The sequence below is a fragment of the Carassius auratus genome, unplaced genomic scaffold, assembly GCF_003368295.1.
Source record: "Carassius auratus strain Wakin unplaced genomic scaffold, ASM336829v1 scaf_tig00216128, whole genome shotgun sequence".
Taxonomy (NCBI): domain Eukaryota; kingdom Metazoa; phylum Chordata; class Actinopteri; order Cypriniformes; family Cyprinidae; genus Carassius; species Carassius auratus.
The window spans coordinates 327,732-348,119 of NW_020528425.1; the positions used below are offsets into that span (position 1 = coordinate 327,732).

General features: G+C 38.8%; 1 protein-coding gene across 1 annotated transcript in view; it reads right to left on the reverse strand.

The window, feature by feature from the left end:
• LOC113097170 (pleckstrin homology domain-containing family H member 3-like) overlaps positions 1 to 20,388 on the reverse strand; it is a 35,773-nt gene that overhangs the window by 2,907 nt on the left and 12,478 nt on the right. Inside the window, exons 3-11 of the mRNA XM_026262377.1 lie at positions 11,597 to 11,685; positions 9,693 to 9,875; positions 7,667 to 7,824; positions 5,927 to 6,050; positions 4,678 to 5,002; positions 3,865 to 4,072; positions 3,185 to 3,321; positions 2,161 to 2,281; positions 177 to 608 (exon numbers count right to left, since the gene is read on the reverse strand). Coding sequence (XP_026118162.1) covers positions 177 to 608; positions 2,161 to 2,281; positions 3,185 to 3,321; positions 3,865 to 4,072; positions 4,678 to 5,002; positions 5,927 to 6,050; positions 7,667 to 7,824; positions 9,693 to 9,875; positions 11,597 to 11,685 — 1,777 coding nt within the window. The remainder of the gene's footprint in view (positions 1 to 176; positions 609 to 2,160; positions 2,282 to 3,184; positions 3,322 to 3,864; positions 4,073 to 4,677; positions 5,003 to 5,926; positions 6,051 to 7,666; positions 7,825 to 9,692; positions 9,876 to 11,596; positions 11,686 to 20,388) is intronic.

Consider the following 20,388-nt stretch of genomic DNA (forward strand, 5'->3'; position numbering starts at 1 on the left):
ATTGTGAATTCATATTATTACAATTTAAAATAACACATTTTAAAATTGAATTATTCTGTATTTTCTGCATCATTACTCCAGTCTTCAGTGTCACATGATCCTTCAGAGATCATTTTAATATTCTGATTGGCCCAATCATCAATGTTGAAAACAGTTACACAGTGAAAACCACTCACGATGTAAAAGTCCACTTCGTAGAGCGTGCAGCCAAACCCCGACCACTGCTGGGCGATGGTGAGATAGGCGGCCATGCTGTCTCTGCGACTGTATCCCGCCAGGGCTTTCCAGCGCTCCAAAATGGCCGACATCACCACGGCTCCCTCTTCCCTTAGTCTGGCCCGCAGTCTTTGGTCCTGTTCCTGACGCCGCTTGTGTCCCCACAGCGTCCCAGCCAGCAGACCCCCGGGGAATGACGGACAGCCAGGGGGATCGACGGGGGCCAGCAGGGCCCGGGACTCCACCACTTCAGCCGGAAAGAGCTGCTCCAAGGGCGGGTACGGTGAGAGGGCGCTGAAATCTCCCAGTAGACACTGCAGTCTCAACGCTGCCAGGGAAAGAAGGTCGTCCTCACAGGCTGGCAGCTGCCCCCGCACCACCATCTCATGACACTGAGACCGAGAGAGGGAGGGAGGAGGGAGTCAAGCCAGGGAAAGTTTACCGAGTTCACTAGTGTGCTGTGTTTGTATGTTTGCTTTTCAACTGACTGATAAAGACGTTATGCACACAAGTGTGAAACTAGTTGGCATTAAACAAACAGAGAGGAAGAATTGGAAAATCCCTGTTTTAAATGTTGAGAGGAAGATAGCCATTATTATTATTAGCCCTTTATAAAACACATTCCACTGTAGTCACACTTCTTTTTTCGCTGTACACTTTAACTCAACAGTCAAAGTTATCTTTAGTTTTTCACAGTATTGAACAGGAAAGTAACTTCAGAAATGAGGCAAATCCAAATTCTGCCATAAAGCAGCTGTAGCCAGACAAGTGTCATTATTCAGCTCCACTCAGTTCAGTGTTGATTCACTTCAGTTCAATAACTGTGTAAAGTTCTGTGTAAGGAGATCTACTGAAGACATTGTCAATCAGCTCAATTCAGTTTAACGTTAATTTAATTCAGTTCTTTAAAAGTGTGAATGTTGCAAAACTCATGGATTTCAATCATCAACATTCAGCTTAGGAATGGGCGATATAACGGTAGACACGATTAAACGGTAGAAATTTGTCAACCAGTAGACATTTTTGATTATCATCTCTATTGCAGTTTCACGTGATACGTGATCACAAAAGCGTGTCGCGGTTAAAAAAAAAAGTGATTTTAAGCAACCGAAACACAAGCAGCAGTGAAAGAGAACTCATTTTGCTATATGCACGTGCTGTCTGAGAGATGTTTCTGAGCGCTGTTAGAGAGACATGCACATGGGAAGACGTGTTTATAGAGTGCGGGAACACTCAAGTTATTTTTGCCGCTTTTATAGGCCTTGAAGGCTAAAAAACACGATTTTATTTGCCAAAATACTGGTATTTGTAATTATCTCTGTAAACACTCTAATTAAGATCTTAAAGTCAAAGCAAACAGCTGAGAAAGAAGACACATTTAACAGTACATATATTGGATCTGGGCAGCTCTTAAAGTGACAGCAGTCTAATAATCCTGCTGTCTTTCATTAATGTCAATCAAACAACAATAGAGAGAAAATCTCTCCCTGCTCTTGACTAAATCACTTTTGTAACTTTAATAAGAAGAAATATATATTTAATTTACAAAGGGAGAATTTGCACTGTTTTCATAAATTTGATTATAGTACAATGAATGTATCATTTCTTATTTGTTCTATTGTAGTCTTTTTTATTATTGTTTGGAATTAGTTTCTTTTTCTTATTTGATCGCTGACTGTTTACTTGTCTTCAATGAGTTTTTTTTTTTTTTAATTAGGAGCTAGTAATGGTTTCTTGTGATACTGATACTGGATACTAGAATTATAAAATTTGTATGGTATCAATAATTGTGATAAAAAAAACCTTATTTAGCTATATCGTGATCAATATCGTTACAGTGAAATAAAATTACTCATATCGTGCTAAAAGATTTTGGTCTTATCGCCTACCCCTAATTAAGCTTTTTCATTTCTGCTCATCTCCGCCCGTCTCTTGTTATTTTACCTGCTCATACAGGAAGAGGTACTCAATGCTGTCTGTACTGATGCTGTCGGTGTCCAGAAGACAGTACAGTTTAAAGCAGAGTCGGCACTGGCAGTCAGAGTCGGGATCTTTAGCTGACAAACTGGAAGACAGAGACAGAGATTCGTTAATGCAAAATGCATATGGATCAGATGCACGTCAGAAGAGGCTCTAAAAGGCTTATTATTCAACCCTAAAACTATGGATGTGTCTTAAACTATTAGTCTTCAAGTAGCTCAGGAGGCTTGTCAAGCAAAGCATGGCGCAACAAATTAAATCCACCAACGTTTCCTAAACACACAACTAAAATCACCCCAACAGAGCGACGTCAACATTCCCAAACACATGACTCACACTGATTTGCTAAGCTTTTTCTACTGCATGTGCAGTTTTGTAAGCGCGGGTTTGTTTGTGTGTACAAAAAGACGAGGCGTGTGTCCATGAACCCGCTTCTGGGAAGATTTGGCACTGAGACGTGCAAAAACACACACAAACACACTTCCCAGAATAAAGTGGATGCCTTGAATTCTGGCTGGCTTGACTTATCGCTCCTTCAGTTTGCTTTTCACATCAGTTAATGCTGATGACATCAGTCTCACCTTGAGATGTCTATTGGAACACAGAATACTAATAAAGAGCTGCTTGTCCATTCTCACTGTGTGTGTGTGTGTGTGTGTGTGTGTGTGCATCGGGGGATTGGTTAAACTGTGCTAAAGTGCTGGGAAAGTGAATAGATCAATGATGAAAACAGATCTTCACTGTACTGTACTTTGGTGCTATCGTGGATGGTAATATCATTGTAACTTGACATGTACAGTACCATGGTACTGACTGACTACATGATCTTTACATAGTACTTAAAAATATTCTAAATGTTAATGTTCATAAAACATGGTACTTGCATGGTACCATGTTCAACAAACTATGCTGTGGTACTTTGGGTTCAGAACATTAGTTGTATTACACATATTACAATAGGTTGAAGATGTTTATTAAAAATATTTACTTTTCAAATCTGGTGATGACATCTGCTATTATGGTGCTGCCTCCAATAGCTTTTTCCCAGCAAGAGTTCTGCTCAAAAAGAGCAAATGTGTTTGGGCTGTCCTGCAGCCCGAGGCGCTCCGCCATCTGCCTCACGACCTGGACAGAGAAAATAAGAGTTGTTTATTGTTATTTTAGTAGTATTTATATACTATTATAGTATGTATTCATATTTTGAATTAGATTTTATTTTTATATTTTATTTATTGCTATTTTAGATTTGGCTTATTTTTCCCTGTTAGCTTAGTCATTTTAGTGCATAAACTTAAGTCACTTAGTTGCCAAGTATTTGCAAGTATTCTCATATTTATATTTGATTTTAGCCTTATTTCGATTAATAAAAACAACTTTGATTTAAAACTAAATATATTCGTTTTAATAACAACAACTGCTCGAAAGAGAGAAAAATCCATGTTAAAGTAACAGAGCAATTTAACAAATAAATACATATTCTTACATTTTTGTGGAAGGGTAATTGCAAAAAGAGAATTTAACAGTACAAAAATAAATGCACTTATAAATAAATACATCTGTCTGGTTCTTATTACTTGCGTGCTAATGATTAATCCTTTGTGTTCCAGTGGTGGCACATGAGCTTAAGTTTCCCAGCCCCTGCTACACAGGAAACAGTTGATGCAATACCTCATTAGCCGTGGTGTGCGAGGTGATCGGTATCTGGCAGCAGCCCGGTCCAGGGTAGTGCACAGTACACAGTATCTCCTGCCTTCCCATCAGCCCCTGGATCTCCTCCCAGGAGGGCACACACTCACGGCCGCGCGTCTTCTCCAGAGCCTGGGCTATGAAGGATGCGTAGCTCTCTACCTCCGGGTCCACACTCAAACTCTGAACCCTGATAACAAAAGAAAGGGGTTTTAAGGACCATTTCCATAATTTGGCATATAAACCGCAAAATCTAAGGGAAATCGTGTGGCCTCTCTGTTTAGTTTGTCTATTTGTGATATGAAGTGTCAGCCACTTGGTAATCACATGCATGGCGGAGGCCCTATTTGTGTTAAGTAAACACATGCGGGAAGCGTCTGGGAGCCTCAGGAGAACAGAGACTCGTCCGTCTCCATTACACCAGCCACCTCTGTAATCAAAGCCCTGTGGTCAACGCACCATTTCCTCACGGCACACTCGTTTATTTAGCCATTCTCTTATTTTCTGTCTATCCTCCGGGCCTGGCAGTGCTTTAAGAGTTAATTAGCCATGGGATGCAGAAAGCATCGTTTCCCAACCCCTCAAGGAAAGGAAAAGAAAGAGCGAACAGGAAGTGCACTTTTCCAATCCAGTCAACCTCAGGCAGCCCATATTTCTTCCACACTCGACCGCAGGACCGGAGGCAGTTGTGCGTGTTTACACTCTTCTAGGTAACGTTTATGTGTGTGTGTTGAGATCTGGCTTGTGGGTTGGTTTGTGAGTGTACTGTATTGATTTGTAATGTGTGTAACCCACCTCTTCAGGTGAAAGCGTAGGTATCTGAGTATGCTGCAGCTGGGCAGGAAGGTGCAGCTCATGCATGTGAGCAGCTGCCAGTATCTGAGCTGCAGATTCAGCTGTGTCTGTGTCTGCGTCTGCGTCTGGACTCCTGAGTTGGTGACGCTGGTCTGTTTGATAAGCTGGCAGTAGAGTTCATCTCGGAGCGGCCGGAGGTCGAGGCAGGTCTGGAGGATCCCCTGTATGAGAGGAATGGGCTCACGGGCCAACTCCAACTGCTGGAGGCAGTTAAAAAGCCGCACCGCCTCCTCACGGATGGACATGTAGCCTTTACCTGCCATATCTATGAAGAAAAGTGAGAGAAGGTTAACTGTGTATATATATTTTGTAGTCACAAAAAATGTAGTCGCTGTCCTGGAATATCACACCTTTGTCTTTGTCTACCATTGTAAATGGTAATCTGTATTTGCCCAATCAGAATGCCTTTGAGTTGCTTTTTTTGCCTGTTAATCATTTTGTGCATTCAGAGTGGCAATTCATCTATAGAAAGCCAGATGCTGAGAGCAAGACAAACTGAATTTGGTGTAAAATGCATCAAAAATAGCTTATATAGCCATATGTCATTCAGTATTGAGCAGAAATAGTGATTGCATTTCTTCACTATTGTGATGTATTTTTGAGTGAAACAGCTGCTCGATCAAGAAAAAAGAAAAAAATAGGATGGGACTTGATTGTATTCATTGGGAATTTATTTGATCATTGAATGGTTGTTTGTTATTTGCTGCAATCTCATGTCAGAAAGTTGCTGGAGGGGAAAGGTCATCAGCTTGTTCCTCAGATATTCTGGCAAAAAACATCAGATTGATATTGATTATCATGTCTATCATGCTGAAATCTTGCGTTTTAAAGCATATCAGTTTAAACTTATGATGTACGGTTTTCTGAGCACACACATTGCACTTAAATTGTCAAATATTAAAAACATAAATTGAGTTAAAAAAACAGCCGGTTTTGTCTGTGAAGGAAAACCGCTGGGAAAGAAACTACGTTTACATTAGATGTGTTTGGCAGAAGCGTAATATACAGTAAATAAATTAAGAAATCTCCTCTGAGGCTGGGTTTGACAGGTGACAGGTGACCAAGATTACACCAAAACGGCAGGGTTTTAGACAGAGGGGTGTGTCTGATCTGAATGGTTCATTGAAATGTGAGCAGTGGTGTGTGTATGTGCTATAATATGCAACGCAAGCGTGTGTGTTTGACTCACGTGTGTGGTGGAGGCTGCCATAGGGGAAAGGCAGCAGTGGGGCGTAAAGGGGGCTCTGGGTGTACCTCAGGATGGGATTATGTTCATAGATGTGTTCTACAACTTCTGGATTGAATTTATTTTCCTGTACAAAAACAATGCACATAGATCAATGCAAGGTCAATTAAACACCTTGATATTTATATATATATATATATATATATAAACTCAAGACAGATATATCTGCTGTGTATCATTATATCCCCATAAACACATGACCTCTTTGTTATGTGGTTCGTAATGAAATGATGAAATGATGTTTTATATGAAAATATTGTGTTTGGGAAAACGGCTTAGGGGGGGATGAATGAAAGGGAAACAGATTTCAGCTTACAGATGGACTTGACAGCCCTGGTCAAGGTCTGCTCTGTGTATGTGTGGATAATGAAAGCTGCTATGTACATTTCAAGGATGAAAAAGAGCAGTTTATGTTTGCTGTGGGATGTTTGCTTATAACAGACATGATAAACCAACCGAAGAGCAGTTAAACGTGACAAGACCTCCTGCCGTAACCACTATGTGCTGTATGTGTGAGTTTGTGAGAGGTATATAGTACATTACATATATAAACTTAAGATTACAACATTTTTATCAAAACAAAGCTTATTTTATTGCATGGTTATCATTTTAAAAAAGCCATGCGTCGAAAAAAATTGTGTCTTTTAGCAAAAACTAGATTGAGAATAAAGCACAGCCTCTCTTATCTTATTGTTTAAATATTTAATATCCATGCATATCTTATCTCTAAGAGATATATAGCAATCTGCAAGGTCATTTAAGGGTCTGGGCACTTAACATTTCAACCACTGCAGTTTTCACGCCTGTCTGTCTGTCTGTTTATGTGCGACCTCAATGGGATTCCGGGGAGTTCTGTGGGCTAGCAACTAGCATCCTATTAATACAGATCTATCCAAGAGCGCCGGCATTACATCATAACAACAGAGTTATACTGAAGAGCTACTCGCTGCCTTTCGGAACTATTTCCAGAGACACGGGATACAGAGGAGCACATCTATAAGTGTAAAATCACTAGCCAACAAACTAAGAATAATATAGTGAGACAGAAAGATGACAGTGGGTGGGGTTTAGATGGTTTACACATCGTGTCTGTATGTGTGTGCCATCCTGAACTTGTCTATAGGAGCTAAGCTGCCATATATATATGCACACGCACACATACAAAAAATTATATTATCTTACATTATGCACTATTTTCCAAAATCTGGGGTCGATACGATTTTCTAATATTTTTGAAAAAGTTTTGAAAAAAGCTGTAATTTTTTGAAATATAATTTGAATTTAAAAGAACTGTTTACTATTTTAATAGATTTTAAAATGATATTTATTCTTTTGATGCAAAACTGAATTTTCAGCATCATTCCTCCAATCTTCAGTGTCACATGATCCTTCAGAAATCATTCTAATGCTCAGGTTTTCTGCTCAAGAAACATTTCTTATTGATGTTGAAATTAACAGTTCTGCTGCTTAATACTTTAAAGAAAACTTTTTCTCAGGATTCTCTGAAGTTCAAAAGAACAGCATTTATTTGAAATCGAAATCTTTTATAAATGCCTTTACTGTCACTTATGGTCAATTTAAAGCATCCCTTCTAAATAAGTGTGTGCATGCAACAATCATAATCCCTCTTGATACATGTTGACATGCTGTCATGTTCATCTCCGTTGCTGCTTGTTCTCTCACCTCAATGTCTCGTATGAGGAGCTGTGTCGGCGTCTCAACCGGCGCTTTGCTGTCTATGACTTTCTGTACAGCACAGGCCCAGTGCACCGCCTCATTGTAGTGCTTTGTGAAGAGTCTGAAGCAATGTTTGCGGCCGTACACTGTCAGACTCCAGTAACCTGTCACACATACACATTAAAGAGGCCCAAATTTAGTACAACTATAAAATAAAAAAAGTGCCATTCAACAAAGTGGAGCAATACAAAAATAGCATTTCCTAACAATTGGGAGAGTACATAAACAAAGAAGAACCACATGCTTATACTGTTTCTGATTAAAGACAAATGTCCTAGAGCTCCAGCACTCTGACAACCTCATATTTCATGTGTCTGACCTGCAGCAAATGTCTTCAGATGTCTTCAGAGAGCTGGATCTAGATCTTTTATGAGGATCTTACTAATATCTCATTTCTCCCGTTGTTAACTTTGGCAGTCAAAAGAATGAAGCTTTGGTTCACAACTGAGGTTCGAAACCCACCATTTCTTTACAATCTCCATGAAGTCCACCAATCTCTCTAGACTGTTTAGGGGCAAGTATTTGCTCTACACAAGCATTCAAAAAGAGCAATATCAAGCAACTTCAATATTTTAAAGCAGAACGTTTTATATATTTGCTGTGGAAACTCATTTCTATGACTAATTCATGGTTACATTCCCTGACATTTCCAGGTTTTTCAAAACCAGCGGGTGTTCTAAAATTTACAGGCCAAAATATTTGGTGTCCACTGTAAACATCTCCGATTTCTTAGGTGAAAATTGTACCTCATTAATGTTTTCATTAGGAGATCTGTTTTACTCTGTGGACGAGCCAAAGCATTAGCCATGATATTATATGACAGCTTGTTTGTTAAAAGAAGAAACTGTTTCTATCCTGTCCGCTGTGCTGGATAATGAATGACTCCTGACCGACTGCTGCCCTTGTACACACACACACACACACACACACACAAAGCTTTACTTTCAGACATACAGACTTTTATCTAGGAAAGTCCCTAAAGTTAATCTGGGAAATGTTCTGAGTTTTGTGGACGGTGCTGGTTAACACACACACACACACACACACACACACACACACACACACACGCATACATATATACAGTATGACTAAGCCTCTGAGTCTGTCTGGTCATTCCCTAGCATCTTCCCAGACAACAATGTCTCTTGTTTGTCTGCCTTTCTTTTTTCTTTTGGTTTTTTTTTTTATCTTCTCAAACAATCATGCATTTCATTTCCTCAATCAAAGTCTTCCCACAAGAAAGAATTCACACCAAAGCCGACAAGAGATCAACAGGTCTCACGACCGCTTTGTGCCTATGATCTGTCCAAAAGATCAGCTCTTTCTGAAAAAATGCATGTCACTGTGAGTGCAAACCCTAAAATAGTGAGTGATATATTGTGTTTATGTTCCCCTGGACTATGAATCCTGGCTCACACCATTTTCTGACCAGGACAAAAAGTGACAAACACATAAAGTCACACTGGGTTTCTGCAGGTTAGTAAATTTCACAAGCAAGCAAAGAAACAGCAAGCAACGATTTCAATTAAACATTACGTTTTAAGTAGAAAAACTGAAATAGGATTTTCTTATACAATGTGTTTGCTGACACAAATTATGTCAGTATATTTTTATGGTGTCAAACAATGTTTGAGGAGAGGTTGATTGTGAAATTTAAAATAAATAAATATTATATGATAAAAATCACCCAAAAAAACCTTAAAATCATCACCAAAGTCATGAGAAAACAGAAGATGTGGTTTTATTTTTATGCTGTTCCAGTGTAAACGGAAAGAACTGCTTTGACTGATCCCTTATTTGTCCCTAAAACGTACATATTAGTTCTACAGAAAAATAACATGTACCTTTAGGGTAACACAAGTCCGAATATTTTCCCTTTAAGTGTGACAAGCTGTTGAACCGCTAAATATACAGAGTGCTCTGAGAGCGTATACAAGACTAGACTGTCCTAGTTTAATTGCAGGTGTGTTACCTGTCTGTTTGTAGGTGTGTTTATCCGGCCACAGCACTGAACAGAGGGATGTGAGGACTAGCGTGCCCTGTCTGCGAGCATCTCTGTCCGGGCCGCTGTAGTAGTCAAGAGAGTCTGTTGTCAGCACGAACCAGAACCTCCTCTGCCGGAGCCAACCTCCCTGCACCTCCCGCAGGAGCCAGCCTGAAAAACAAAACAGAGAAAATAACCCATATTACACATGATAAATACTGTAACAGACCAATCAAGTAGAGAATCCATCTCAAAACCTGACAGAAATGAATGATGTGTCATTTGAAATATCATTCTTTGAGAGCTAGTTCACAGCGCTCATGCAGAGTCAGACTGAGTGATCATGGAAAAAGGCGAAACAGCACAAACCAGCCCGTCCACATCCAGCCGAGAGCAGGATACCAAACCTCACTCACCCAACTTAATAGAGGGTTGTGTTAAGGTCACACTGGGGATAGAATCTCCCTCCAGACCTTCAGAAACTTGGTTGTCTACACACAGATGTGTATCGGAGCCAATAATCAAGAAACATACATTTTATGGGAAAAGTGCTTTTTTTTCCTTTTAGGAAACCCTCATTACACTCGAACCATGTTACCTTTTTTCCGCTGCTGCTTGCAGATGCATTGCACCTGCTACCTTTCCCTTTGAATATGTATGTGTGTGTGTGTGTGTGTGTGTGTGTGTGTGTGTGTGAGTCAGCCAGACAGACTGGGGGAAGACTGTCTTATTTAGCAGCTCTGCCTGGCCAGCATGAGACAGACTGGCGGAGTATTTGGACCCCTCTACACTAATATTACTCTGCCTTGCTTATTATTACTCATTACATGTGATTGAGTATTATTACCACTCCAGTGCAGCAAATACCACATATCACTCAGTGGTCAGCAGCATAAGTGTTGGTTAAAAAATGTGAAAAATGTGAAAAATGTGGCTTTAATGGTAGGTATAGGAGTCACAGATTGATCAATATTGGTATTCCACACTGATTATTTTTAAGTGTTAAATAATCGAGTTGTTGTCAACTGATAAATATTGTTAATACTGAATTTAGTTCTGAATGTTGCTAAAGTTTGCCATTTTAAATAAAAGTTGTTCTTTTGAACTTTAAATTCATCAAAGACTCAAAGAACATTGACAATGAAAAATGTTCCTTGAGCAGCAAATCAGCATATTAGACAGATTTCTGAAGGATCATCATGTGACACTGAAGACTGGAGTAATGATGCTGAAAAATCAGCTTTGCAAATATAAATAGTTTTAGAATATTTAATAATATTTTTACTATTTTATATTATTTTGAATATTTATATAGTATGAGACTTCTTTCAAAAACATTTAAAAACTATTTAATAACTAACTTTTGAACAGCTGCATGTTTATCTGTACACCTGAAATGTTGAATGTTAATATCTCTAAAGAATATTGCTTAATTGATTGCATGTTAGTCTATTTGGGTTAGTTTATACTAATTATAATTACATAAAGACAGTAGAAATATATGGTATGTCCTCATTTAGATGGCTGTGTGTGTGTGTGTGTGTGTGTGTGTTTGTAGACATTATTCAGCCAGCTGCACCCTGGTTTATACAGAGGTAGTTATGAGCCAGATTTTAGATTGACTCACTACCGATAAAGCTGCCAGTGTCATAAAGTTTAAAACACAATTCAACCTTTGAAATTGTAATCTACATGCTGTAAAACTGAAACACGTACAAATCTAATTTACTTCAGATTGAGGATTCCAAGTAACCAGCACAATAAAAAAGGGGACATAATTCACAAAAATGCACTAATGCATGCAAAGAATCGATTAAGTTTTACAGCCATAATAACAAATATGACTTGATCTGGTGAATCAGAGTTATTAAGCAGAAGAATTTCTTCCTCACCTTTCACAAGCACCTCAGGGTCTTCATCCATCGTCATCTTGCTCTTCTGTGTGATGAGACTTCTCTTCTCCTCAGGAACTCCTGACAGACTGAACAACATGAAACACAACACAGATATCAGCAGTGTGCCTACTGTAACCCAGTAAGTACTGTACGACCCCCTCCCCTAGCCCCCAAAACACACACAGACACACATATAGGTACACCCATCCCTTGAGGGAAGTTGGGGTCAACATCACACTTCTGCTGCTAAAACAGACCCCAACATAGCACAAAACCACCTCACATATGCAGACATTTCACATCTCACACACAAACACAACTCACACACGCACATCCCTCCACCCTCCACCACCATGGCCAGGCAGGCAGGGCTTTATCGGTCTGGCAGCCAGGGAAAAGACTGAAAATAAACGTGACTAAGAGACGCCAAGGACACTCGCACGCAAAGAGAGAATTAGGAAGAGCCTGGGAGAACAAGAGTGGTCTAGAAGTCCTGACAAGAAAATAGATGTCAAATAGCCATCACTAAAGTTCACAGGGCCTGGGACAAAAATGTCATTGGTGGGTCCACTTTCCCTTGGGGGTCAATAAATATGCACTATACTACAAAGGACCTTAGTAGGACCCTCCTGATCATTTTAGACAGGAATTTATGCCCATTCATCCAGCAAAGCCATGTGTTGAGTCAAGCACTTGTTAGAGAAGGCCTTGCAATGTGTTCAATGGGATTGAAGTCAGGCCTCACTGTCAAGTTCTTCCACCCCAAACTCATCCAACCATGTTTAAATGGATCTTGCTTTGTGCACAAAGGCACAATCATGCTGCAATAGAAAAGGCCTTCCCCAAACAAATTTGGAAGCGTTGCTCAAAATATCTTGGTATGATGAAGCATTAAGATTTTCCTTCATTTGAAATTAGAGGACTAGCCCATGAAAAATAGCCCATTCCATTATCCCTCTTTCAACAAACTTTACAACTGTCACAATGTTGTCAGACAGGGAACGTTTTCCTAGCATCCATCATTAAACTGCCAGAGAAGCCAGATTTTGTCACTTCACAAAACAGGTTTCCACTGCTCCAGAGTCCAGTGGTGGCGCGCTTTACATCACTCCATCTGACGCTTGGCATTGCACATATTGATTTGAGGCTTGCATGAAGTCGCTCGGCCTTGGAAACCAATTCCATGAGGATCCTGCCACAGTTTTTGCGCAGGTATAATTGCCAGTAGAAGTTTGGTACACCGCCGCTATCGAATCAGCAGAGCATTTCCAACTTTTACGCACCATGCGCCTCAGGGCTCTGTGACTTTACGTGGTCTTCTGCTTCAAGGCTTAACTGCTGCTGTTCCTAAATATTTCACTTTCCAATAAAACCATTTACAGTTAACCATGGAATAATCAGCATGGATGAAATTTCACAAATTGCTGAGGTTGTTTCTTGTGAGAAACAACTCATCGTCAACATGGAAAAAAATCAAGGTGTCAAGTGAATGGCTAATTGTACACCTGGACTAAAAGACTCTTGTTAAGAACAGAATACAAGCTTGTAATGAGCAGCTAAAAGATTAGTCAGAGGACGTCATTAGCTAACAAATAATAGGTGTTTTGGGCAATGCTGGGAGCACAAGTACCTTGAAGTAGACAGTGATAGATGGATAATCACTCTGATAACACTGGCATTCAGACAGTCTAAAAACACACACACACACACACACTTTGGGCTGCAAAGGAGGAACTGAATGTGAGAGTGTCGGTTAATCAAAAGAGACATTCCTGGATCTCCTGAAGTCAGAACTTAATTTGGCACTAATTATCTGGACTTGCTATTTTCTCACCCAAATCAGCCATTTGTTAAGTCAATCAAATTGAGAGTCCTGAAAACTAATTTCCTCATGCCGATGCTCTGGAAAAACATCATGGTTTGTAACCAGAGGTCATGGTCATTGACTGGCCAAGTGTCTCTAATGGAAGAGCCTAAAAACACACACAGAGTATATGTACTTACATTAATATTTTGGACAATATCAATAAGCTTATTTTCACGACCAGTAACAAAATGCTGCTAAATCAAGAAAAAATACACTTTTTCTTAAATGCTACATGTGTATTTAGCCATCACAACATTTTAATGTACAATATGAAAAATTGCTGTTCACTCTGAGATTTGCTCCAGATTTAACTGTGTTATTAACTGTTATCGTTAATTGATGACAAAGGTCATTTAAATTTAAGAATACAATATGAATATGTACAATTAAATATCTGCTCTACATTCTGGCTCCAGTCATTCTAAAGCAGTATTTTGGAGCCTGCCAATCTGGTCTAAGAGTATGTTGCCTCTTCATTGACCTCAGATATGATAGCGGTGTCTGAATATTTTTGTGTTCTTGAATATCTTGAACCCTATCAGTGTTCTGTACATTTATTTACAGGTCTGTTTACAAGTGTATGCGTGTAATGGAGATGCAGTGGTAGATCCCTGTGGATTTGCATCACTCTCTAATTTAAGTTGACGCTCAGACGGAGTCAAGAGTTTACAGACATCCATCAGAAAGAGAGAGAATGAGAGAGAGGCAGGCAGCACAAAAAGAGGAAGCCTCCGATTGCAGGAACTGTGAGGGCCGGAATCAGCCAGTCAGAACCTGCCAGAACCGGTTCACGGATCAGAACAGAATCAAGATCAAGAATCTGGTTTTAACAAAAAGAAAACCCCTCTGTCCCGCAGGCATGAGAATAACCCTCATCTTAATCTAGACAGCATTAACACACACATACACACACAGATAAAATGAGCTGAGGTCTATCTCTGCTGGAGGCCGCTGGAATGAGACCAGCATGCAGATATGGACAAAAATGCTCTGCTATATAGAGACTTTAGAGGGCAGTAAGATATATTATGGATGGGTATGGGGTATAAAAGTTGAGATGAGCTTTATGACTCATGTCTCGTGGGGCTAGAACTGTTTTACTATCTGTCTAGACTATCAGTAAAACTAAAAATGTTTTTTATGAATATGGAGTTGAGAGAGGTCTGTGATAGGGACCTAAAAGGACAGATATTTTGGTGCTAAACAGAAAAACTGGAGCAGCAGGCGATGACTGATCCAGGTTGGCGCACGCCTCATTTCACTTAAAGGATATAGACAGATATGAAAGACTGAATCATCGGATTATCTCCTGCCCTTTTTTCAGGACATGACAGTACAGGAGCCTGTAATACTCAACAGAGAGTGTGCACTACAAAATAGGAACTCACAATCTAATATCTGTTTCCAACAGCAAGCACATGCATTGGCATAACTGCAAAAGCAGACTCACAATATTCACTGTAGCAATGATTTTGCTACATAAGAGCTGTGCCTTCATGTAGAAAATAAAGTGATTTCTGGGTTGTAGCAGGGAATATAGTTATAGCGGAGAAGATTGATAGATAGATACTAAACTGGTATACTGATACAAGGTGTTTCTCAATGTCAAGGAAGGATCCTCGGAAGCCAGTATTTCGAGGATGTTACATCATCGACATCCATCGAAGGACTGTTCCAATGTCGAGGATCCTTGGAATTTCAACCAAGGACTGAGTCCTTCGTTCTAAGAATATCCCATACACAGGAAAGGATGCATATGTGTATCCTTTGCGCTCTTCGCGCTCTCAAATCACCCACAATCCTATGCGCACAGCTTTGCTATCTAACGTTAGTTCAAAAATAAAAAAATGTCGAACGTTAATTTAGTCGGAGCGTTAACGGTTTTTATTTACGTTACCAAATATTTGTTATAACTGTAGTAAATATAAGTAAAGTTTGACGTTTAAATGCCAGTACAAATTACTACTGTACTGATATTGTAAATTATACAAATACAAATGGTTAACTGAATCGGACCTGTCATTTAACAATTGGTTGCATCAACGGCATTTCTTTTATAAATAACTAGTTAAGTTGTCCAAAGTAATTTAATGATACCATTCACAGCGTTATTCAAACGGACCTTTTCACTGACGTAATGGCGCAATTACGTGCACTTGCTAGCCTGTTCCATTTACGTGTTCTCCGTATGCTAAAGAGGAGTCTCACCTAGCCTCTGAATGAAGTGACTTGGAAGGATCAGTCCTACCAAGGAAGTATCCTTGACATTGAGAAACGCCTACAGTGTGAAGGGACTGATACCTGGTACTGGTATACTTCAAAGTCTGTTAAATTGGAACAACTAATTTTCAGTTCAAAAAAGGTAGGATAGGGTGAAAATTTTAATCTCATTTTCAATTGCAACTTCAAAATCAGCCGACATCATTGTTTTACCTTCTTTTGTAAAGGCCGTTTGACTGTTTTTGAATGTTGCTTTGTAAACACCGGGTTGGTGCTTCCATCTACATCACCTGTGACCTTTCCAACATGATTACGTAATGTGTGAGGTCGAGCTAGTGCAAGACAAGCATTTGTAGATAAAAAAGTATAGAATTTTTATTTATTTTTAGAAAATGACCAAACGTTTCTCTAGAGAAGACGCTTATTCCACAGCTGGGATCGTGAGCCCTTTGAAGCTGCACTGAAACTGCAATTTGGACCCTTGTGTACATTTGTGTTCAACCCGTTGGTCCCTGTTGAAGTCCACTATATGGAGAAAAATCCTTTTACTCAAAAAAAACTTAATTTCTTTTCAACTGAAGTAATATCAGGAAGTCCAACACAGGCTCATTCCAACTCGTCATATATTGACACTTGGTCAGGACACCTTGGCATCACTTTTTGATGCTCAAGGTACCCCATCATTTTTCAAAGCAAAGTTTCCTCCATGTTTTTCGGTTGTTTGTTTGTCTTAATTTAATGATATTCATGCATTTTGTAGTAAATATAAATAATTTTATATACATTTATAATTTCATTGGAGAACGTAACTCCACCCCTACCCTAAACCTAGCCACTTTTGAACAATAGAAGACATGTAACAGGCTAATAAGAGTACAGTCACAGGTATTGATTGCAAAAACCAACGATAAACAAGCAGTATAAAAGCATTACAAATATGTCGTGTCGCATTCCAAGTCTACCATATACGATACCTTTATGTGAAGAAGAGAGTAAAACATAAGGTTTTAACTGCTTAAAATGATCCCGCTCCGTTAATGCGCTCACAATGGCTGGCGTAAGGCTTCTTCTGGTGGCATTTTTTGAATTCGCCCACAGAGACAGCACACAGGAAGAGCTTCACGGCGGACTGAGATGGTGATCACGTCTATTCCTTTCACAAATCAATTGTTTTGCCTCGAAGGACTTGGAATATTAATCTTTTTTTAATAATCATGATGGTAGTTGTATCTACCTGTTATACATTGTGTCTTACTGACAAATGGTAGGGGCAGGGGATGGGTTACCTGCTCATAAATGTGTAAATAATTTAATATGAATAAAAATGTTGTGACTGTTTACATTGAAAAATCACACCACAACATGGCAATATTATTGCCCAATACATAATTTAATCATGAGGATAAGCCTTTTGCGTCGGCATACTGTGACAAGTTGGAGTGAGACCATGTTGGGAAATCAGAAACTTTTTATTCTGGAAGTGAACCAAGCATTTAATACTAAGAAATGTGCATTGTGCACAAGTTGCATTTCAAATAAAGATGAATTATAATTTTTATATCAGTAAGTATTGAGCGATATGACAGTAAATGTTAATAGAATTGAACTATACTTGATACATAGATATATTTTAAATGTATTACTAGTTTTTAGAACCATAGATAAAGCAATGGACAGATTAATAGATTGAATTATACATGGTCAAAAGCGATAGACAGATAATTTAAGATTAGAACTATAACATATCCAATTTAAGACGCCTACACAGTAAAGAATGGCTCTTGATAACAGCATAGTTTCTAATGGGGTGGAAGAACCTTTGTTTAAAGTGCAGGCATGAACACAAAACCTTGTTATCTACCTTTTTCTCTGGGAAAATATAGTTTGTGGCTAAAGAAAGCAATAAGAAAGGCAGGAAGTGAGGGTTACAGTAGCAGGCCTTGGGCTGTCTAAACAGTGGTGCCCTTCTGAGTGAATGAGCCACTCTAGATCAATATAAGCACCTTGGACCCCAGAAGCCAGATAACATGTAACACAATTATGTTGTCGATTACCTAACAATACCAGCTCCCGATCAACATGAAGCAGGTCACGTCTCATTCAAAAGTATATGTATATACGCAATAGTGAACGCAGACACATACACACATTTCAGTGCAGTTATTGTGTTGTCTGAACTTGAAATGCCACACCTACACGCGAAGGCACTGATAAAGCCCACAGGGTTTGGCGTGGTATGACTGTTTGATCCATTATATAGGATAAGAGTGGCGCACAGTGACATCAACATGGCAGTATGCCAAAACTTTGCCCCCTGATTGAGCCATTCCTGTCAGCTGAAGGAGGGTGAAGAAAATAATACTTGCTCTATAGAAAAAGCCATGCAATGAATGAGCCATTGCCATTCCGACCGAATAGTCGGTGGCTATAAATGATGATACGTGTGATCATTTTTAAACTATTAATATGTATGTACCATGATTAAGTTATCATAAATGTTTACAGAGTGTGTGGATATGTTTGCCCAACTTATTGCTCAGACCTTGATCTGTGATTGGTTAAGAGACTTTATGGAATTCTCATTTGCGTTTCATATAAGTATCAACTTCGTCCCAGATGTTACTCTTACAATTAATTTGGAGACATCAAAATGTAATTGTAGAAATATAAAATGTATGTGAACAGCATAGCTCAAATACTGTAATTCAGTATGGGATGAATTTAAATTCAAAGTGATGTTCATATTAAAATTTTCCATGATGTAAACAAAAGCTAGAAAAAAAGGATATGCTCACTTGAGGCAGATAGAGTTTTTATTTAGTAAGAACACATGCATAAACTACAATAGAAACACACCAAATATATTCCTAGGTAAAGTCATAAGACTTTGTCTCAACAAGCCAAGAGACTAAACAATTTGCATGTTAATTTTTCCTATTAAAATGATTGGCTCATTCACTGTAGCTCTCTGAAATATTTACTGTCAGTTGCTTATTGTGCTCTAAAACATTTAATTAATCATATTTAATAAAACAGCCACAAATGGCTTCCCCAGTGTATACCACTTCCGTTTCTATTTTGTGCCAATTTCCCTCCATTTCTATAATGGAGAAAATAACTTGGATGAAAACATATCTATCGCTAAGATCTGTTATTTAAAAAATGTCCATTTGCTTTCTATTTAAAGTTGTCATGTAAGAGAATCAACTGGGACATTTAGAGGTCTCATTTGTCATTTTCTTTCCGATGTGAGACTGAAGACTGAAGTTTATAGATGGATTTGTGTTGTGTGATCGTCTGAGTGAGTGTGTGTTAGATGTGGAGGCGTGTTTGAAGTTTATGTCTGGAAACTGTAAAGTAGAGGTTTATTCAATAGTCACAGCTGGAACGCAGGTTTGGACTGGTATAGTGGATCTGTAAAGAGGTGAGGGTTGTGAGATAAGTGTGTGAGTGTGTGTGTGTCTACAAGGTTTCCAAGGCTTTCCAATCAAACCCATCCCAATCCTACCCACTGCTGCCCACTCTTTTCCCAGAGTCCACAGCAGTGGCCCCCAAGAGGGGCCTCCAAGTCGACTTCCTGTAAGAGGGAGAGCAAAGCAGGAAGCAATTTGTCACACAGGATTAAACGACAGGAATAATAAAAAGAGGAGAGGAAAATGAGTGCGCCTTTCTCTAAATCTAGACATGAAAGCCTTGAGGGAGAAACAGCAAGAGAGAAATACAAATAAATGAAAATATAAGATAACGCAGCATAGACAAAATATTAAACCAAACTGTCAGTCAAGTGGGATGTTGACTTTGCTTACACATGGTTAGAGACACGAACATCAATTCGACTCATAAGATGGTTAAAGAAATTGAGAGAGAGGAACAAAGAACAGGAAGGAGGACTTAGAAGGGAAAGTGGAAAGCGCTGCAGAGCATGTAGCTGTTGTTTGGTGATAGATGTACAATGCAACACACTGAGCACTGATTTGACGAGGGGAAGGAAGGAAAATAAGCAAATCGTGCTTGTTTATGGAAGTGAAAGCAAATTCACTCTGAGAAACCTTTGCAGTCCAGCTGCAAAACCTTTTCTCTCCTTACTGTACAAGAACAAAACTGAGCCTGGACACTGAGAGTCTCAAACTAAAATGACCTGGAAACCAGTTGAGTAACTGAATTCCAGTTATAACCCCATGACAACACACAAAGTTATTTTAATAGTTTTGGGTCAGTAAGAAACATTTAAAATAACAATTAATGTTTGTATTCAAGAATGCATAAAAATTGACCAAAAGTGGCAGTAAAGAAATTTATGTTAAAAAAGATTTCTGTCTCTAGTTAATGCAGTTTTTTAAGTTTTCTATTAAATCAAAGAATCCTGAAGAAATGTCACAGTTTCAGCTAAAGGATTAAGGAACACAACCCATTTCAACCCTGATAATATTAAGAAATGTGTCTTGAGCAGCAAATCAGAATACATTTGCCATCACAGAAATAAAATGGGTTTAAAAATATATAAAAATAGAAAATTATTATTTTAAATTGCGACAATATTTAATAATATTACCGATATTTAATGTATATTTGATCAAAAGAGTCCTTTTTCAAAAATATCAACAAAATCTTATACAAACTTAATGTATAAAGACCAAAAATACATAGAAATCAATTCACATAGGCTAATTGTATTTCAGTTAGATGTGTGTGCAGTTGAAAA